Here is a 22,841-nt window from a genome sequence, read left to right as displayed (position 1 = left end):
TTTCCTAAGTACTATACTTTCTTCCTTTCCACTGCTTCCTGCTACATATATTTTAGATACTATAATTAACCTTAATCCATGTCAGAAAGGTGCATCGGCTATGATTTATAATATTATTATGAAACTTAGGAAAGCTCCATTTGATAAGATTAGGGTAGATTGGAAACAGGAATTGGGGTCTATCATTTCCGTGGATGACTGGGGGCAGATTTTACAATTAGTCAATACTTCCTCTATCTGTGCTAAACATTCCCTAATTCAAATTAAAGTTGTTCATAGAGCACATATGTCCAAAGATAAATTAGCTCGCTTTTATTCTCATATTAGTCCTTTTTGTGATAGATGTCCGGGGCAGATAGCCTCTTTAACTCATATGTTTTGGTCGTGTCCTACTCTGGAAACTTTTTAGAGAGACATTTTTAATATTATCTCCAAGGTATTGAATATAGATATCTCTCCTCACCCTATTACTGCTGTCTTTGGATTACCTAAAATTTCCAGTAATCTCTCTCCTTCAGCCCGTAGAATGATTGCATTTCTTACTTTAATGGCGAAAAGATGTATTTTACAACATTGGAAAGAGCTTAATGCTCCAACTACCTTTTTTTGGTTTTCTTAGACGATATTATGCTTGAACTTGGAGAAAATTAGAAGCAATCTTTACGATTCCTCACTTAAATTTGAACAGACCTGGAGATCTTTTATTCAATATTTTCATTTAATGTAATTTTTTTTTCTTCTCTTTTTTTGCTCTATATTTATATACCCTTCTTGTTTTGTTTTACTGTTTTTAATGGAGGTCGGGATTGAGGACGTGATTTTAAGTTTTTTAACTCTGTTTGGTTTCAAGTTAGCCCATTGCTTTGCTTTGCTTTTAGTTAGTTGCACGGTGGGTTTTTTTTGGGGTTTTTTTCCCTTTTCTCTATTGATAAAAAATTAGTATACTATTATGTTACCTTAGTATGTTATGTTTAAATTACATTGTTTGTATCATTTTTTTTGTATTAATATCTCCTGTAATTTTATTATATTCTAACAGTGTATTAGTGCCTATGTGGCTTACCTTTTTGTATACTTATTCAATAAAAAGATTTAAAAAGAAAGAAAAGAAAGATCCAGCAAAGTTGCTTGATTGAGATGGATCCTTGGCTACTGAAGGAAATAAAAGGCAGAAATTGCCAATGTTTCAATAGTTCCTAACACGGGAAAGGTGCTGAAGGGCTAGTAAAACGGTACTCTTGAAGGATAAATCTGGCAGTTACAGTTTAAAGACAGTGGTGGAAAAATCTTTAGAAACATAATCTAGGAGAAAATTAATGGCTGCCTCAAGCAATCAAATGGATGAATAAAGAGGAACCAGCACAGATTTACGAGGGACATCTTTTTTCTTGAAGTAACAGAAGTTGGATGAGGACCTGAGATGAGGATTGAAATGGCATTTTAGAGCAGCTAGTGCTAGAGCCTACTCAGGGAAAGGCTATCTTAGATTGGGTGTTGTGTAATAACCCAGATGTGATTAGGAAGTTTAAGGTAAAGGAGCCCTTGGGAGGCAGTAATCATAATATGATTGAATTCACAATACAAGTTGAGAGGGAGAAATATTAGCCACATGTATCAATATCACAATGGAATAAAGAGAATTACAGAGGCATGAGAGAGGAGCTTGCCCAGGTGGATTGGAGGAGGATACTGGCGGGGATGTTGGCAGAGCAGAGGTGGCTGAAATTTCTGGGGGTAGTACACAAAGCACAGGATAGATATGTCCTACAGAAGAAGAGGTTCTCAAATGGCAGGGGTAGGCAACTGTGGCCAACGAGGGAAGTTAAGAACTGCATAAAAGCCAAGGAAAGGGCATATAAGTAGCAAAAGAGAGTGGGAAGTAGGATGATTGGGAAGCTTTTAAAATCTAACTAAAAAAATTATAGGAAGTGAAAAGAAGAGCTATGAGGGCAAGCTAGCCAATAATAGGCAAATTAGCAGGGTACTAAATGTTTTCTCAGTTAAAGAGTAAAAGGGAGGTGAGCATTGATTTTGGACCACTGGAAAATGATGCTAGTGAGGTAGTAATGGGAGACAAAGAAAGGGCAGATGAACTTAATAGGTACTTTGCATCAGTCTTCACTGTGGAAGACACTAGCCATATGCCAGAGGTCCATGAGTGTCAGGGAGCAGGAGTGAGTGCCATTGCTATTACAAAGGAAAAAGTGCTGGGCAAACTGAAAGGTCTTAAGGTGGATAGGTCACCTGGACCAGATGGACTACATCCCAGAGTCCTGAGAGAGGTTGCTGAAGAGATAACAGATGAATTGATCATGACCTTTCAAGAATCACTTGATCCTGGCATGCTCACAGAGGACTGGAAGATTGCAAATGTCAATCTACTCTTTAAGAAGGGAGGAAGGCAAAAGAAAGGAAATTGTAGGCCAGCTAGCCTAACCTCAGTGGTTGGGAAAGTGTTGGGAGTGTATTATTAAGGATGTGGTACTTGGAGACCGTTGATAAAATAAGTCAAAGTCAATATGGTTTCTGTGAAGGGAAATCTTGCCTAACAAATCTGTTGGAGTACTTCAAGGAAGTAACAAGCAAGGAGGACAAAGCAGAGGTAGTGGATGTCATTTACTTGGATTTTTAGAAGGCACTTGATAGGTGCTACGCATGAGGGTGCTTAACAAGATGAAATCCTATGGTGTTACAAGAAAGATACTGGCATGGATAGAGGAATAGCTGACAGGTAAGAGGCAGTGAGTGGAAATACTGTAAAAGGGGCTTTTTTTGGTTGGCTGCTGGTGACTCGCTGTGTTCCTCGGGGGTCAGTATTGGGATCACTACTTTTCACATTGTTTGTCAGTGATTCAGATAATGGAATTGATGGCGTTGTGGCAAAGTTTGCAGATGATATGAAGACAGGTGGAGGGGTAGGTAGTGCTGAGGAAACAATGCAATTGCAGCAGGACTGAAGACAAATTGGAAGAATGGGCAATAAAGTGGCAAATGGAATACAGTGCTGAGTAATGTATGATAAAGCATTTTGGTAAAAGGAACATTAATGTGCACTATTATCTAAACAGAAAGAAGGTTCAAACATCAGAGGTTCAGAGTGACTTTGGAGTCCTCGTGCAAGACTCCCAGAAGGTTAATTTACAGGTCTGAGTCTGTGGTAAAGAAGGTAAATGTAATGTTGGCACTTATTTCAAAGGGAATAGAATATAAATGCAAGGAGATAATGCTGAGGCTTTATAACATACTAGTCAGGCTGTATCTCAGAAAGGATGTGTTATCATTGGAAAGAGTCCAGAGGAGGTTCATGGGGATGATTCCGGGAATGAAGGTGTTAACATATGAGGAGCATTTGGCAGCTTTTGGCCTGTACTCACTGGAATTTAGAAGAACGCGGGGGAGGGAGGGGGGATCTCATTGAAACCTACCAAATGTTGAAAAGACTAGATAAGGTGGATGTGGAGAGGATGTTTCTTATGGTGGGAGTATCCAGAACTACAGGGCACAGTCTGAAAATTGTGGGTGACCTTTTAGAACAGAGGTAAGGAGGAAATTTTTTAGCTAGAGAATGGTGAATCTGTGGAATGCTCTGCCACAGACTGTGGTGGAGGCCAAATCCGTGGGTATACTTAAGGCAGAAGTTGGTAGTTTTCTGATTGGTCAGAACAACAAAGGATATGACAAGAAGGCAGGCGTATGAGGTTGAGTGGGATCCGGGATCAGACATGATGGAATGGCAGCGCAGACTCATTGGGGTGAATGTCCTAATTCTGCTCCTTTGTCTTATAGTCTTGTGGAAATGATGTGTTGGCATTACAAAGGGTCCAGAGGAGGCTCACAGGAATAATTGAGGGAATGAAAGGGTTAACATATGAAGAGTATTTGACGGCTCTGGGCCTGTACTCACTGAAGTTTAGAAGAATGAGGGAGCATATCATTGAAACTGATAGAACTGATAGAAGGAGATAGAAAATGCATGCCAAAAGGACAATGTTACAATTGTCATGGGGGATTTCAATGTGTAAGTAGATTGGGAAAATCAGGTTGGTGCTGGTTTCCAAGAGTGGGGATTCCTAGAATGCCAATGAAATGGCTTTTTAGAGCAGCTCGTGGTTGAGCCCACTAAGGGATCAGCTGTTCTGGATTAGGTGTTGTGCAATGCATCAGAATTGATTAGAGAACTTAAGGCAAAAGAACACCTAGGGACAAGTGAATATAATATGATCGAATTCACCCTGAATTTTGATAGAAAAGAACACTGGCAGGGATGACAGCAGAGCAACAACGGCTGGAGTTTTTGGAAGCTATTCGGATAGATACATCCTAAAAAAGAAGTATTCTAAAGGCAGGATAACTCAACTGTGGCTAACAAGAGCATTCAAAGCCAACATTAAAGCCAGAGAGAGGGCATATAATAGAGGAAAAATTGGTGGGAAATTAGGGGATTGGGAAGCATTGAAAAACCAACAGAAGGCAATGAAAAATGTCATTGATGGTAAAGATAGAATATGAAAGTAAGCTGGTCCATAATATTAAAGAGGATACTAAACGTTTCTTCAGATACATAAAGTGTAAAAGAGAGGTGAGGTAGATATCGGACCACAGGAAAACAATGCTGGAGAGGTAGAAATGGGGGACAAGGAAATGGCAGATGAACTGTATAAGTATTTTGTATCAGTCTTCACTGTGGAAGACATTAGCAGTATGGTGGAAGTTCCAGGTGCCAGGGGTCATGAAGTATGTGAAGCTATCATTATAGGGAGAACTTTTTTGGGAAACTGAATGATCTGAAGATAGAACAGTCACCTGGACCGGATTGTATACATCCCAGGGGTCTGAAAGAGGTGGCTGAAGAGATCGTGGCGGTATTAGTAATGATCTTTCAAGAATCACTGGATTCTGGGATGGTTCCGGAAGACTGGAAAATTACAAATGTCACTCCACTCTTCAAAAAGGAAGAGAAGCAGAAGAAAGGAAATTAGAAGCCAGTTAGTCTGAGGTCGGTAGTTGGGAAGATGTTGGAGTCGACTGTTCAGGATGAGGTCCCAGGGTACTTGGAAACACATGATAAAATAGGCCATAGTCAGCATGGTTTCCATAAGGGTAAATCTCTACTGACAAGTCTGATGGAATTCTTTGAAGAAATAACAAGCAAGATAGACAAAGGAAAAATCGCTTGATGTTATGTCCTTGGATTTTCAGAAGGCTTTTGACAAGGAGTGACACATGAGGCTGCTTAACAAGCTACAAGCCCATGGTATTACAGGAAAGAATCTAGCATGTGGCTGATTAGCGGAAAGCAAAGACTGGGAATAAAGGGAGCCTTTTCTGTTTGGCTATGGTGACTAGTGGTGTTCCATAGGGGTCTGTGCTGGGACTGATTCTTTTCAGAAACATAGAAAACCTACAGCATGATACAGACCCTTCGGCCCATAAAGTTGTGCCGAACATGTCCTAACCTTAGAAATTACTAGACTTACCTATAGCCCTCTATTTTTCTAAGCTCCACGTACCTATCCAAAAGTCTCTTAAAAGACCCTATCGTATCCACCTCCACCACCGTTGCCGGCAACCTATTCCACGCACTCACCACTCTGCGTAAAAAAACTAACCCCTGACATCTCCTCTGTACCTACTCCCCAGCACCTTAAACTTGTGTCCTCTTGTGGCAACCATTTCAGCCCTGGGAAAAAGCCTCTGACTTTCCATACGACCAATGCCCCTCATCATCTTATACACCTCTATCAGGTCACCTCTCATCCTCCGTTGCTCCAAGGAGAAAAGGCCGAGTTTACTCAATCTATTCTGATAAGGCATGCTCCCCAATCCAGGCAATATCTTTGTAAATCTCCTCTGCAACCTCTCTATGGCTTCCACATCCTTCCTGTGGTGAGGTGACCAGATCTGAGCACAGTACTCCAAGTGGGGTCTGACCAGGGTCCTATAGAGCTGCAACATTACCTCTCTGCTCCTACGTTCAATTCCACGATTGATGAAGGCCAATACACCGTATGCCTTCTTAACCACAGAGTCAACCTGCGCAGCTGCTTTGAGCGTCCTATGGACTCGGACCCCAAGATCCCTCTGATCCTCCACACTGCCAAGAGCCTTACCATTAATACTATATTCTGCCATCATATTTGACCAACCAAAATTAACCACTTCACACTTAACTGGGTGGAACCACATCTGCCACTTCTAAGCCCAGTTTTGCATCCTATCAATGTCCCACTGTAACCTCTGACAGCCCTCCACACTATCCACAACACCTCCAACCTTTGTGTCATCAGCAAACTTACTAAACCATCCCTCCACTTCCTCATCCAGGTTGTTATATGTGGCTTTGTTGAATTGATGGCTTTGTTGCAAAATTTGCAGGCAATACTAAGATAGGTGGAGGGGCAGGTAGTTTTGAGGAAGTATAGTGGCTACTTCTGTAGCAGATTAGGACAACGGAATAAGTGACAGATGGCATATAGTGTTGGGAAGTGTGTGGACATGCACTTTGGTAGAAGAAATAAAAGGGTTGACTGTTTTCTAAATGGAGAGAAAATACAAAAAAACAGAAATGCAAAGAGACTTCGGAGTCCTTGTGGAGGATTCTCTAAAGGTTAATTTGCAGGTTGAGTCTGTAATGAAGAAGTCAAGTGTGATGTTAACATTCATTTCAGGAGACTAGAATATAAAAGCAAGGATGTAATGCTGAGATTTTATAAACTTTATCTTAGAAAGGATGTACTGAAACTGGAGAGAGTGCAAAGGCGGTTCACAAAAATGACTCCAGGATAGAATGGCTTGTCATATGAAGAGCTTTTGATGTCTCTGGGCCTTTATTCACTGGAGTTCAGAAGAATGAGGGGAGACCTCATTGAAACCTATCGAATGGTGAAACGTCTTGATAGAGTGGATGTGGTGAGGATGTTTCTTATGGTGGGAGAGTCTAACACCAGAGGACACGGCCTTGCAATAGAGGTGCATCCTTTTAGAATAAGGATGAGTTTTATATATTTGTGGAGACAAGCATCAGAGAGTACAGCCTCAGATTAGAAGAACATCCCTTTAGAACACAGCCTCAGAGGAACTTCTTCAGCCTGAGAGTGGTAAGTCTGTGGAATTCATTCCCACAGTTGGCTGTGGAGACTAAGTCTTTGGGTATATTTAAAGTGGAGGTTGATAGGTTCTATATGAATAAAGGCATCAAAGGTTACAGGTAGAAGGCAAGAGAATGGGGATGAGAGGGATAATAAATCAGCCATGAAGGAATGGTGGAGAAGACTTGACAGGCCAAATGGCCTAATTCTGCTCACGTGCCTTATGGTCTTTTTTCAGGTCAATATCTTTCATCAAAGCTAATCCTTATTAATTTGAACATATTGACTCTACACATATACACTTGGAATTGTTAAATTTAAGTGAAAAAATACACTGCATTTTAATTAGTGCTTAGGATATATTCCCATAATTGGAAGCAGTATCCAACAGGGTTAAAATATCATTATAGATGAAGAGGTGCCATGCCAGGAACCCGGTGTGAGCCCTTGCTCTCTAACTGCTCTCCTGCAATTAAGCACTGACCATTTTGCTGATGATGTCTTCAGGAGTTACACCAGCATAGATAAGGTCAGAGTTTTTACCCCAGCCTAAAACGAGAGGGCATATGCTTAAGGTGAGAAGATAAAAGATTTAAAGGAGACCTGAGAGGCAAGTTTTCCATATAGAATATCGTAGGTATATGGAACAAGTTGCCAGAGGAAATTGAACAAGTGGGTACAATTATAGCATTTAAAAAACATTTAGGCAGGTGTATGGATGGGAAAGGTTTAGAAGGATATTACCTCAATTCAGGCAGATGGGACTAGTTTATGTAAGCACCTTGGTAGGTAGGCATGGACAATTTGGGCCAAAGGACCCATTTCTTTGATGTATTCTTATACAACTCATGTCTTTGAAGCACAACCAAAAATTAAGGCAACTCTCTGCCAGTGAATAATTTGACTCAGGACCAAGAATGAACCATCTCTCTGCAGAATGAACTCACTGAGCTTCAATTATAATAAATAAAGATTAGAAAATTGCAGATGCTGTAAATCTGAAATACAAACAGGAGATGTTGGAAACACTCAACTGGTCAAACAGCATTCCTGGAAACAGAAACAATTAACTTTCAGGTACAATCCCTTTAGGCATTCCCCAGTTCAGATAAAATTGTTTCAGCATTTTTAATTTTTATGATAAATTTGGTAGTGCTGATGAACCATCTCTCCACGATGCTGCCTGATTTGATGAATATTTATGGCAATTTCTGTTTTGCATTTCAGATTCCCAACATCACAATATTTTGCTTTGGGAGTTAAAGTCACTGAGAGCTTTGGAGTACTTGGAGTGTTGTAAAAACTTAAGCATGCTCTAAATTCAGTACATAGAACATGACTGTTTTTGATAAATTAATGTTTTGCACATGGAGATACTGAGAACAATTTGATGAAAAAAACTGTAAGCGCTGAAATCTGAAATGCAAACACAAATGATGGAATGGAAATGAGATTTCCAGTTAAGCAGCATCTGTGAAAAGTAAAACCAGTCAATATTTCAGGTCGAAGGTCAATTCTGCACATTGACACAAAATTTACAGATAGTGTTATCAGCAAAAAGACTACAGGATGACAAGACTGAGGAGTGCCTGTGAAACTTTGTAGCCAGAGTCACGATTATATTAATTACGTAAAGAGGCCACAGGGCTGTGTCTCCCTCTGCCTGATATTACCAAAATTATAAATGTTACACTCTTGGCCCACGATGTGGCTCCTACTCCTACTGGAACCACCTGTTATAATCATTTTCACCATCACAGCCTTCCTTATTAATTATCTTCTTCGTTCTTCTTTAAATCATATTAACTTTTGTTGCAAAAATCCCCAGATTTTGACACGCAATCCAAGTACCACAAATCTAAACAGCGTTCAACAAAATCACCGCCTTCCGTTCATCCAGTGATAAATCTGGATCTGTGCCCTTTACTGACCAATTCGCAGGATGCATCCCCATACTGGCTATTTCTAAACAGGATTCGTGGGCACATCGTTGTAATCTAATTAGCCTAATGCTCTATATAATAAAACTGCAATTTTCGAAAGAGATGTTAGACAGTGTTTCCCCGTTCCTCCTGGTTAATGGTCTTCAACTCCCTGAACAATCTTTACTCTCGTTCATTCCGAATTACGCCCCTTGCTGGTCACATTCGAATAACTGAACCAGCGTTGCTCTTTTTAATTATACACGGCCTTTTGGGCACTTCCAAGTCCTCTCTCCTGGTTATAAAATTGCAAATGCTTAAAAAGGTAATGACTGACCACGCGTTACGCTTTGGGAAAGGGCTTCTTTTTACCCTTTTGGCATCTTTCTATTCACCCCATTTCTAGTTTACAGTACCATCAGGTTTTCCAGATTGCCGCTCGCCTTTTCCGTGTGTATGCTGGTTACAGTGAGCACATTTATACACCAATGCAATTAACTCATTGGCTGCCTTCCCGCACACATTTCATCCTTCGGGGTTATTGAATATGAGTGAAGCAGCTCGGAATTCTGCACATGCATGCGTCCATGTTGTTTAAGAGCAGTTCCAACGCAGCAGCATATCTGTGAAATTATTTTGTACCGTAAAGGGCGGTGAAACGAACTACGGAACCATGCAACAAACTATCTTCGAAACTCAGTTCCGTTGTTTAAAAAATCTTTTTCTCCGCCCTTTTCGATAGAAAATAATTTCACAGACTAACAGCCGGTGAGCTGAAACGATAACAGTGCCGCCTGTTTTTAAACAGCACAGACTCGGGCATGAATAGAATTTAGGGTTGCTTCTCTTTCATTCAGTAACTCCGAAGGAATAAATGTTTCCCAATGCATGGCGTTCTATTTGTTCCATGTTCTCCCGCACGGTTCAAAATCAAACTGGAGCAACAAGAAACTGCAGATACTGGAATATGGAGCAAAAAAAAACTGCTGGAGGAATTCAGCGATCAGCAGCACCTACAGAGATAAATGGACAGTTACCAGCTCAGGTCGAGACCTTTCATCTGGAAATGGCGACTATCTATCCTCCCCACCCCCCACGCCCCACGGATGCTGCCTGCCCTGCTGAGTTTCTCCAGCAGTTTTGTGTTTTGCTGAAAGAACAAGCTACTATATAAACTGTCCAGTGTTCCAGGTTACCGCGGCTGAACAGTCGGGCAAATATTCCCCCATAACCGTGTAGCTACCCTTCACTCTCCCTCCCTCTTCCATCTGGACGCAAGCACCCACCCAATTCTCGGCAACATCGAAAACAACGTCAAAAGTATCAGCATTTAAATGACTTTGACATCGGTCCAGATTCACTGTGGAGAATCGATTGGTTTCAATCAGCCGGGCGAAGTGATAAAAAGAGAGACATCGCCGACGGACAAAGCGATATCGGAAAAAAGAACGTGTAGATCTAACCCGAAAGCAAGGAGGTTATAAACACAGCAATAACCTCCGCGCATTATCGCAGGCGGAGGTGTGCCTGCACAGCACCAAAATACTGAGATGAACCGCGTTCAACCTGCTTTGGCGCTGCTGATGAATTGGAGCCAATTGCTTCAAAACATAAATTAGATTTTCACAACTTTCCTCGAACTTAAATATTTTTTCCGAGATGAGTTCATCTTGCAAAACGGGAAGCCGTGAATAAAACGCCGATTTTCAAAAAGTTGCTATAAAACGGTATTTTCTTTCCCGTCAAAACCACTTAACAACGCCCAATTGGAAAGTTCAGTGGAAGCTCAACTCTGCTATAAACTGCGACTGCGGGAGCAATCTGCAGAGATAAGAGTCAATTTCGAACCGGACTCCAGTGCATTGATTGCATGCCCTTTATTTAAAACTGTCTGACCTGCTATCCAGGAACTGCGCTGCAAAGTAATGAAGTGTTAACCGTACCTATATACCGGCACATTTCCCCTGACGCTGGCGGTTACAGGTAGAGAGAAAGGGGGCCATTATATTTGCGATCACGCATACATACCTCAAAGCAAAAGAAACACACACAAATTAATATCACTTACCGCTACAAAGAGCAGCATGCAAAGCTGCAAAGTTGTCATCATGACTTCTGTATGTGTTTACAGCTCCGCGGTCGGGCTCCCGTACACTACTTTGCGATTTGCTCTGAACCTTTTATTCTATCTCCATTGCCCCAGCTAGGAGCTGAATATCAAAGGCAGGGATTGACTTTTACTGGACCAGAACTGCGCTCGTGGGCTGGACACGCCGCATTTTCATTGAAATCATCTCGTCAGCTTGTCACTGGTTGGCTGGCTGGATCTATCATCTCCTCCCCGTCCACAGACATCTGACATATTGCAAACCAGATCGACAGCTACATCCTCGAAAGAAAGTATTTAAATAAAGGTTATTTAGCAACGCGCCTCCTTAAATATAACACTACCATTCACGAGCACACGCTTAGCAATTCCTGGCTTGTTTCAATGTTTCAGGACCTTCCTCTGAGTTTATTTCCTGACCCATGACATCAATTAGATGCGAACACAATCTCCAACATACTGCTACACTTTACTGTGTTCAAGTTCCGAGTTAGAAAGTACTCTGCAACACACGAAATTCCGCGTACATGTGGGTTCATCCAGCAACCCCGTGACACCAATATACCGAGGAGAGAGTGTAATTCGTCCTACGCACCAGATTGCCCGGTTGGAAAACTAGCATCAATTGAGGCAGCAGTTGAACGATAGAATTCTCGCTAAGTCACAGGGTTGGATGTGCGCTTCGTCATCTGTGAGGAGACCGGAAAACGCCTTTTGCACCAAAGTTAACGCGCGATCTGGTCTGCTTTGTCAAGTGCACATAGAGATAAAATCATTGAAAACTGCTAAGGGGCTATGCAAACGACTTGGGTCAATAATTATCCTTCAGCTAATATCACGATTGTTTATTTTCAACATTTTTGTTTCTGAAAACTGGCTGCTATGTCGTCATCTCATACTAAAATAATGGATTGACTACCAAGCGATTTGGGACGCACTAAGATTGTGAAAATTGTAAGTCTGACGTTGACTCGGTGCCACTTCATGAGACTTGATGTCGATCCTGTGATATTATCTCTCGGCCCGAAACGTCGACTGTACTCTTTTCCATATATGCTGCCTGACCTGCTGAGTTCCTCTAGCACTTTGAGTGTGTTGCTTGGATTTCCAGCATCTGCAGATTTTCTCTTGTTTGTGATCAGATATTTGTCTTTTTTCCCCGCCCTTCTGGAGGAAGCTGCCACTACCTTGTAGTGTACAGTCATGGTGTATTGTGTAATCCATAATCCATTTAGTTATACTTCATGCGTGGTTGAAGACAATTAGTACTGACAAACTATTGACCATACAGGCTATTTCCCCTTCAGAGCTAGGTATTCAGCTTCTGCAATATCTGATCTTGCACATCTCCAAATTCCATCTCTACTAAACACATAGCACACCTAACATGGTCACCACTCCTTCATTGCTTAAGATCTCTGAACACACCATCTAAGAGTAAAGTAGGAGTATATTCGTTTCATGGACAGCTTCCCAAGGCCAATTAGAGATGAGCTGCTTTTACAGCAATATGCCCAGACCAAAGTAATTCAAAGATTTGAAAGGAAAACCACGTGCTCAAATGGGATTGTTCCTACTTCTTTGAAGGAAATCATGAAGGGGCTGCAAATTTGAAAGTGCTGGAAAATGCTGATAGGTAAACAGTTCTCTTCCATAGAAAACAAACTGCTGGAGGAACTCAGTGTGTCAGGCAGCCTCCATGGGGGAAATGGGACAGTTGGTGTTTTGAATTAAGTGCATTTATCAATTCAGATGAAGCACCTTGACTAGAAATGTCAACTGTCCATTTCCCTCACAGATGCTGTCTATGAGTTCTTCCAGCAGTTTGCATGTTGCTCCAGTTTCTAACATTTGCAATGTCTTGTGTCTCCAATTCATCTCCACACACATCCTCTGTGAGATGTTGGGACCTACAGGCAATTTTTGTTTTCCATCTGCCCCATATTTCTGCTATTTCAATGTGCAGATTCCATAATTATTGAACTGAGTGACCACGTTGGAAAGTGAAATATCAAGGAAATTTCTTAATGTGCATCTGACCAGGAAGTTTCAAATTGGCTGAATTTCTGAACAGAATAGGTAAATATTCTTAGGGATATGTAAAGCTTATGTGGCCCTGCATATCTACCTCTCATTAATTAGAACTTCGTGGGGGATTGCCTTCCATAAAGCCATAAGACCATAAGACATAGGAGCAAATTAGGCCATTCGGCCCATCAAGTCTGCTCTGCCATTTCATCATGACTGATTTGTTTCCCCTATCTCTTATTCTCCTTTCATTCATTCTCCTATCATCTTCCCATAACGTATCAAGAACCTATCACATCCACCTTAAATACACCCAGTGACCTGGTCTCCACAGCCACCTGTGGCAATGAATTCTGCAGATTCAGCACACTCTGGCTAAACACACTCTGTTCTAAATGGACGTCACATTATTCTGAGTTTGTGCACTGTGGTCCTAGACTCCCTCACTAAAGGGAACATCCTCCCCACATCCACTTTATATGAGCCTTTCAAAATTTGCTAGGTTTTAATGAGATTTGATCTCATTGCTTTAAGTTTGAATGAGTACATGACCAGAGCCATCAAATGCTCTTCATACAGTAACTGTCATGGTCTGGTCCGTGAAATCTGCATTCCAGTCCATGTTCTTTATTCCAGGTTTTCCGGTTTTCCTCAGTTTCTGTTGAGGCAGCTCATTCTCGTTTGGGCTGGCTTCATAAATAGCTTCAGGATTCATCCTCTGGCTGCTAGATTGTTCCTGTCCTAAACCCCTGTCTGAAACCCTTCTCTGCCCCTTCCTCCTGAAGGCTTGCCTTGCCCATGCAACCTGTGTCTGAAGCCTTGCCTCCCCTGCAGCCTTGCCTCGCCTGGAGCCTCGCCTCGCCTGCACCGCTGTCAAGTTCAACCGTCGGAGCAAGACCAAAGCCTTGCTGTGTCAGGATAAGAAACTGTCTGTCATTGTTTGGAACTGTATCTCTTTGTCCATGCCTTGGCGAGGTAGGTCCGACTGTTTGCCGCTACCTAGTGTTGGGAACTGTCTCTGTGTCCATGCCTTCGCTAGGTAGGTCTGGCCATTTGCTGCTACCTTGTGTTAGGAACTGTCCCTCTGTGTTCTGTGTACGAGTCCCCACCCTACGTCATGCTCCCTAGGAGGGGTCCTGACTCTGTGTAGAGCCCCAGCCCCAAGTCCTGTTCCCAAGCAGGGGTCCTGGCTCTGTGTTCCATGTCCCTGTGTTCCTGTCTCTCAAGTCCAAGGCTTCATGTTCCCATAGTCTAGACCAAGTCTCTATGTTCTTGTCCTTGCCAAGACCAAGGCTCTGTGTTCTGTGTTCCTGTCATCCCAAGTCCAAGGTTCCAAGGTTCCCATCATCCCAAGTCCAAGACTCGGCTGTTCCTGAGTACCAAGTCAAGGCTTCGTGTTCTCATCCTGTCCATGTGCGTCGTCCTGTGCTGGAGTTCCCTCGTCTTGCCCAGGAGTCTCTCGTTTTGTCCCGTAGCCTCACCTTGTCCTGTCTCCCAAGACCACATCATGTCTTCGCTGAGTTCCGGAGTCTGAGCCCGAATCAAGACCCAAGTTCTGGGTCCTTGTCCAGTCTCTGGCTCGGAGTCCAGAAGACACGGTACAGACAGGAGATTCTGTGAGCCTGACAGAGATACCCGCATGGTGTGTTGCCTCCCAGGTGCCAGTGTACGGGATGTCTCGGATCGGATCCTGAATATTCTAAAGGGGGAGGGTGAGCAGCCAGTTGTCTTGGTACATGTTGGTACCAATGACATAGATAGGACAAAGGAGGAGGTCCTGATGAGAGATTTCCAGGAGTTAGGAAGGAACCTGAGAAGCAGGACCTCCAGGGTAGTAATCTCGGGATTGCTACCTGTGCCGCGTGCTAGCGAGGGCAAGAATAGTCGGATCAGGCAGATGAATGCATGGCTGAGAGACTGGTGTAGGGGGCAGGGCTTCAGATTCTTGGATCATTGGGATCTCTTCTGGGGGAAGTATGACCTGTTCAAAAAGGACAGGTTACACCTGAACCCGAAGGGGACCAATATCCTGGCGGGAAAGTTTAATCGAGCTGTTCGGGAGGGTTTAAACTAATTTGGCAGGGGGATGGGAACCGGAATGATAAAGCGGAGGAAGGGGAAAACAGAAATAAATCTAAGATAGTGAGCAGTAAAGATGTCAGGAAAGACAGGCAGGTGATGGGGCAAATTTGTAGCCATTGGGATGAGTTGCAGTGCAATAAAGTTGCAGTGAAATCAAAGCAAAAAGTATCAAATACTGGTCTTAAGGTGTTGTACTTAAATGCACGCAGCATAAGGAATAAGGTGGATGATCTTGTTGTACAGCTACAGATTGGCAGGTATGATATTGTGGCCATCACTGAGACCTGGCTAAAGGATGCATGTCTCTGGGAGCTGAACGTCCAAGGATACACGGTGTATCGGAAGGATAGGAAGGTATGCAGAGGGGTGGGCATGGCTTTATTGATAAGAAATGATATTAAATCATTAGAAAGAGGTGATATAGGATCAGAAGGTGCAGAATCTTTATGGGTTGAGCTAAGAAATTGCAGGGGTAAAAGGATCCTGATGGCAGTTATATACAGGCCTCCAAACAGCTGCAGTGATGTGGACTACAAATTACAACAGGAAATAGAAAAGGCTTGTCAGCAGGGCAGTGTTTTGATAATTGTGGGGGATTTTAACATGTGAGTGGATTGGGAAAATCAGGTCGGCACTGGATCTCAAGAGAGAGAATTTGTAGAATGTCTGCGAGATGGCTTTTTAGAACAGCTTGTTGTTGAGCCCACTAGGGGATCGGCTGTACTGGATTGGGTATTGTGTAATGAACCGGAGGTGATTAGAGAGATTGAGGTGAAGGAACCCTTAGGAGGCAGTGATCATAACATGATTGAGTTCACTGTGAAATTAGAAAAAGAGAAGCCAGAATCTGACGTGTCGGTATTTCAGTGGAGTAAAGGAAATTACAGTGGCATGAGAGAGGAACTGGCCAAAGTTGACTGGAAAGGGACACTGGTGGGAAAGACGGCAGAGAAGCAGTGGCTGGAGTTTATGCGAGAAGTGAGGAAGGTGCAAGACAGGTATATTCCAAAAAAGAAGAAATTTTCGAGTGGAAAAAGGATGCAACCGTGGTTGACAAGAGAAGTCAAAGCCAAAGTTAAAGCAAAGGAGAGGGCATACAAGGAAGCAAAAATTAGTGGGAAGACAGAGGATTGGGAAGTTTTTAAAACCTTACAAAAGGAAACCAAGAAGGTCATTAAGAGAGAAAAGATTAACTATGAAAGGAAGCTAGCAAATAATATCAAAGAGGATACTAAAAGCTTTTTCAAGTATATAAAGAGTAAAAAACAGGTGAGATTAGATATAGGACCGATAGAAAATGATGCTGGAGAAATTGTAATGGAAGATAAGGAGATGGCAGAGGAACTGAATGAGTATTTTGCATCAGTCTTCACTGAGGAAGACATCAGCAGTATACCGGACATTCAAGGGTGGCAGGGAAGAGAAGTGTGCGCAGTCACAATTACGACAGAGAAAGTACTCAGGAAGCTGAATAGGCTAAAGGTAGATAAATCTGCTGGACCAGATGGAATGCACCCTCGTGTTCTGAAGGAAGTAGCTGTGGAGATTGCGGAGGCATTAGCGATGATCTTTCAAAAGTCGATAGATTATAGCATGGTTCCGGAAGACTGGAAGATTGCAAATGTCACTCCGCTATTTAAGAAGGGGGCAAGGAAGCAAAAAGGAAATTATAGACCTGTTAGCTTGACATCGGTGGTTGGGAAGTTGTTGGAGTCGATTGTCAAGAATGAGGTTACAGAGTACCTGGAGGCATATGACAAGACAGGCAGAACTCAGCATGGATTCCTTAAAGGAAAATCCTGCCTGACAAACCTATTATAACTTTTTGAGGAAATTACCAGTAGGCTAGACAAGGGAGATGCAGTGGATGTTGTATATTTGGATTTTCAGAAGGCCTTTGACAAGGTGCCACACATGAGGCTACTTAACAAGATAAGAGCCCATGGAATTACGGGAAAGTTACATACGTGGATAGAGCGTTGGCTGATTGGCAGGAAACAGAGAGTGGGAATAAAGGGATCCTATTCTAGTTGGCTGCCGGTTACCAGTGGTGTTCCACAGGGGTCCGTGTTGGGGCCGCTTCTTTTTACATTGTACATCAACAATTTGGATTATGGAATAGAGGGCTTTGTGGCTAAGTTTGCTGATGATACGAAGATAGGTGGAGGGGCCGGAAGTGCTGAGGAAACGGAGAGTCTGCAGAGAGACTTGGATAGATTGGAAGAATGGGCAAAAAAGTAGCAAATGAAATACAATGTTGGAAAGTGTATGGTTATACACTTTGGCAGAAAAAATAAACGGGCAGACTATTATTTAAATGGGGAAAGAATTCAAAGTTCTGAGATGCAATGGGACTTGGGAGTCCTCGTACAGGATACCCTTAAAGTTAACCTCCAGGTTGAGTCAGTAGTGAAGAAGGCGAATGCAATGTTGGCATTCATTTCTAGAGGAATAGAGTATAGGAGCAGGGATGTGATGTTGAGGCTCTATAAGGCGCTGGTGAGACCTCACTTGGAGTACTGTGGGCAGTTTTGGTCTCCTTATTTAAGAAAGGATGTGCTGATGTTGGAGAGGGTACAGAGAAGATTCACTAGAATGATTCCGGGAATGAGAGGGTTAACATATGAGGAACGTTTGTCCGCTCTTGGACTGTATTCTATGGAGTTTAGAAGAATGAGGGGAGACCTCATAGAAACATTTTGAATGTTAAAAGGCATGGACAGAGTAGATGTGGCAAAGTTGTTTCCCATGATGGGGGAGTCTCGTACGAGAGGGCATGACTTAAGGATTGAAGGGTGCCCATTCAGAACAGAAATGAGAAGAAATTTTTTTCATCAGGGGGTGGTGAATCTATGGAATTTGTTGCCACGGGCAGCAGTGGAGGCCAAGTCATTGGGTGTATTTAAGGCAGAGATTGATAGGTATCTGAGTAGCCAGGGCATCAAAGGTTATAGTGAGAAGGCGGGGGAGTGGGACTAAATAGGAGAATGGATCAGCTCATTATAAAATGGCGGAGCAGACTCGATGGGCCAAATGGCCTACTTCTGCTCCTTTGTCTTATGGTCTTATGGTCTTACATCATTAAAGACCCCTTACACCCTCTCCATGAACTGTTTGTTCTTCTGCCATCAGGCAAACGTTACAGGAGCATCAAAACTAAAACCACAAGGCTACTAAACAGCTTCCTCCCACAGGCAGTCAGACTGCTAAATAGCTGCTCTACCTGACTCTGCTTTGGACACTTTTAACTTGCACTGGACAATTATAACTGATTTAACTGACATGTGGCTGTTGTGTTTTACTATTTATTGTTATGTTTATTATTTAGTTTTGCATTTGTTATGTTATGATTGCACTGTCCCTGAGAAACACTGTCTCATTCTGCCCTGCAGAGCTGATGTATAGTTAGAATGACAATAAAGTTTTTTGAATCTTTGAATCCTTTGAGTCCGAACCCAAGCCTCGTCATGTCCTCGCCTCGAGGAACCAAAGCCACAAAGAACCCAAGCCTCGAGGAACCCAAACCATGTCCAGTCCTGTAGCCACACCATGTTCCGTTGTCCGAGCTTAAGTCAAAACCTAGGTTTCAAGTCCTTGTCCAGTCTCTGGGTCGGAGTCCTTGTCCACACTCCTAGTTCGAAGTTCCGTGTCCTGGTTCCGCTACCCTAGTCAAGTCTTTGCTCAGGCCCTGTATCCTTGTCTCGTGCAGGGCCTGTGTCATGTCCAGCATCCTTTCTTCCCCACTTCTCTTGCTTAACTCTAGTCCTAGTCCTGTTCCTTGTTCTTCAGTGCCTGTCTTGCATTTGGGTCCACTTCCAGAACCCCCCTTATGACAGTAACCTTTTCATTCCTGGAATCATTCTCATCAACCTCTCCAATGTTAGCACATCCTTTCCACAACTGCTCACAGTACTCCAAGTGAGGCCTCAACAGTGACTTATGAAGCCTCAGCATTACATCCTTGCTTTTATATTCTAATCATCTCAAAATGAATGCAAACGTTACATTTGTCTTCTTCACCACCAACTCAACCTGCAAATTAACCTTTAACTGCATGAGGACTCCCAAGTCCCTTTGCACCTCAGATTTTTGAGTTTTCTCTCCATTTAGAAAATAGTCTGGCCTATCATTTCTTCTACCAAAGTGCATAACCATACACTTCCCAACATTGTATTCCATCCGCCACTTCTTTGCTCATTCTCCTAATCTGTCTAGGTCCTTCAGCAGCCTTCCTTCTTCTACAACACTACCTGTCTTCATATCATCCATATGCATGGCCACAAAGCCATCAATTGTCATAAGGGAGCAGACTCAAATGGAAGACACGGACACTGAAGTACTAGGAACAGGACTAGGTGTGTCAAGAAAGCAAGGGAAGTGGGGAAGAAACGACTCTGAACAAGACACAGGCCTTAGACGAGACTAGGATGCAGGACCTGGGCTAGGACATGGACAAGAAGCACAGAACCTGGACAAGGAACTAGGAACAAGGAGCCAGGACTAGTGACACAGAACTCCAGAACAAGAGCCTGGACAAGGACCCAGAACCTGGGTCTTGGTTGGGACTCGGAACCAGGGTCTTGACTCGGAACCAGAACCCGGGTCTAGGCTAGGACTCAGGACTAGGATCTTGGCAAGGACAGGACATGTTAACAGGACAGGACATGGAACTCCTGCACAGAACGAGGCACATGGACAGGACGAGAACACAAGACCTTGGCTTGGATAGGACGAAGTTCTTGGATGTGGCTTGAACAGGACGAGGTTCTTGGACGTGGCTTGGACAGGACGAGGTTCTTGGTCGTGGCTTGGACAGGATGAGGGAACTCCAGCACCTGGCTGGGTGAGGTACTCCTGGGCTGGGCAAGGCACATGGACAGGACGAGACACATGGACAGGATGAGAACACAAAGCCTTGACTTGGTCTTGGGAGACAGGAACACAGGACACAGAGCCTTGGTCTTGGGAGACAGGAACACAGGACGCAGAGCCTTGGTCTTGGGAGACAGGAACACAGGATGCAGAGTCTTGGTCTTGAAAAACAGGAAAAGAGCCTTGACCTCTCCTTGGGAACAGGATGTAGGGCCAGGACTCAGACACAGAATGCTGAACATAACAAAGTGGTTCCCAACACAAGGTAGCGGCAAATGGCTGGACCTACCTGGCGAAGGCATGGACACAAAGACAGTTCCAAACAACAAAAGGCTGTTCCTTATCTAGACACAACAAGGCTCCAGTCTTGCTCCGGTGGTAGAACTTGACAGCGATACAGGCGGACGCAGACAAGTGTTCAGGCCAAGGCTTCAGAAGGAAGGGGAAGGGAACAGTCCAGCAAATGAAGCTGAACCCAAGAGCTATTTATGTAGCCAGCTCAAAATCAGAATCATGTGCCTCAATTAAGGCACACAACAGGACAAGGGAAAACCTGGAATACAGATCGAAGGACCGGACCGTGAACCAGAATGCAGACTTCATGGACTGGACCATGATATCAATTCTGTCTCCCAAATCATTGGCACATAACTTAAAAAGAAACTGTCCCAGCACAGACCCCTATGAAGTTACCATAGCCAACCATAAAAGGCTCCCTTTATTCCCACCCTTTACCTCCAGTCAAACAGTCAATCCTCTATCTATGCTCATATATTTCCTGTAATACCATGGACTCATAGCTTGTTAAGCTGCCTCATGTGCAGTACCTTGTCAAAGGCCTTCTAAAAATCTAAGTACACAGCATCAACCGATTCTCCTTTATCTATCCAGCTTCTTATTTCCTTAAAGAATTCCAATCAGGCAAGATTTTCCCTTAAGGAAAGTATGCTCACCTTGGCTTATTTTATAATGTGTCCTCAAGGACCCTAAGAGCTCATCCTCAACAATTGACGAACAACTTCCCAATCACTGAGATCAGGTTAACTGGTCAATAATTTCCTTTCTTCCATCTCGCTGCCTTTTGAAGAGCGGAGTGATATTTGCAATTTTCCAGTCACCAGAACCATGCCAGAATCTAGTGATTCTTGAAAGATCATTACTAGTGCCACCAACATCTCTTTAGTTACCTCTTTCAAAATTCTGGGGTGTAGTCCAGCTGGTCCAGGTGACTTATCTATTTTCAGACCTTTCAGCGTCCCACGCACCTTTTCCCTAGTAATAGCAACTACACTCATTTCTGCCCCCTGACACACTCAAACTTCTGGCATACTGCCGGCGTCTTCCACAGTGAAGGCTGATGCAAAATACTTCATCAGTTTGTCTGTCATTTCATTGTCCCCCATTACTACCTCTCCAACATCATTTTCCAATGGTTCAATATCTACTCTTTCTTCTCTTTTACACTTTATGTATCTTTGATATTATTGGCTTGCTTACCTTTATATTTCTTAGTTGCCTTCTGTTCACTTTTATAACCTTCCCAATCCCCTAACTTCTTGCTCTATTAAATGTCCTTTCTTTTGTCTTATGTTGGCTTTGAATTCTCTTGTCAGCCTTGGTTGTGTCCTCCTGCCTGCAGAATACTGCTTCTTCTTTGGGATGTATCTCTCCTGCATCTTCCAAATTGTTCCCAGAAACTCCAGCCATTGCTGCTCTACTGTCATCTCTGCTATTGTCCTCTTCCAATCAACTTTGGCTAGCCACTCTCTCATGCCTTGGTAATTCTCTTTACTCCACTATAATACTGATACACCTGACTTCAGCTTCTACTCAAATTGCAGGTTGAATTCTATCATATTATTATCACTGCTTCCTAAACATTCCTTTACTTTAAGCTTCCTACTCAAATAGGGTTCATTATAACACCCAATACATAATAGACTTTCCCCTATTGAGCTCAGTCACATGCTCTTCTAAAAAGCTATTTCGTAGACATTCTACAATTTCTCTCTCTTGGGATGCAGTACCAACCTGATTTTCTGAATCCAGTTGTATATTGACATCCCTCATGACTATCATAACATTGCCCTTTTGCAAGCCTTTTCTATCTCCCATTGTAATTTGTAGTACATACTCTGACTACTATTTTCAGTCCAGTATATAACTTCCACGAGGGTCATTTTACTCTTGCGGTTTCTTAACTCTACCCACAAGGATTCTACATCTTCTGATTCTGTATCACCTCCTTCTAAGGATTTGATTTCATTTTTTACCAATAGAGCCAGGCCAGCCCCCCTCTCTACCTGCCTGTCTTTTTGATACAATGCGTTAAGCTTACCAGCTATAATCTTCTTTTAGCCACAACTCTGAGATGCCCACAACGCCATTCCCGCCAATTTCTAACTGCGCTACAAGGCCATCTACCTTATTCCATATACTGTATGCATTCAAATATAACACCTTCTGTCCTGTATGATTTTGTCCCTATGTTACATTGCAACTCATTCCATTGACAGCAATCTTGCCCTATCATCTGTTTTGTCCTTCCTGACAGTTTCACTACACAATGTCACAATTTTTCCTGACAGTACACTTGTATATCCATTGCCACATTCCCAGCTACATCACTGTGATTCCCGTTCTCCTGACAATTTAGTTTAAACCCTTCCCAACAGTTATAGCAAACCTGCCCACAGGGATATTGGTCTACCTTGGGTTCAGGTGTAACCAGTCCTTTTGTAT

The 22,841-nt window shown here is 43.0% G+C and overlaps 1 protein-coding gene across 1 annotated transcript in view; it reads right to left on the bottom strand.

Moving 5' to 3' along the window:
- The window catches only part of LOC140191351 (tumor necrosis factor receptor superfamily member 16-like), a 137,516-nt gene extending 126,261 nt beyond the window's left edge, over positions 1-11,255 (bottom strand). The window contains exon 1 of the mRNA XM_072248672.1: positions 11,079-11,255. Coding sequence (XP_072104773.1) covers positions 11,079-11,120 — 42 coding nt within the window. The 5' untranslated portion in view covers positions 11,121-11,255. The remainder of the gene's footprint in view (positions 1-11,078) is intronic.
- Between the last annotated feature and the right edge of the window lie 11,586 nt (positions 11,256-22,841).

The sequence above is a fragment of the Mobula birostris genome, chromosome X (assembly GCF_030028105.1).
Source record: "Mobula birostris isolate sMobBir1 chromosome X, sMobBir1.hap1, whole genome shotgun sequence".
NCBI classification, from domain to species: Eukaryota; Metazoa; Chordata; class Chondrichthyes; order Myliobatiformes; family Myliobatidae; genus Mobula; species Mobula birostris.
Note: the sequence above shows the minus strand (reverse complement) of the source record. Positions and strands in the feature narration are given on the sequence as shown.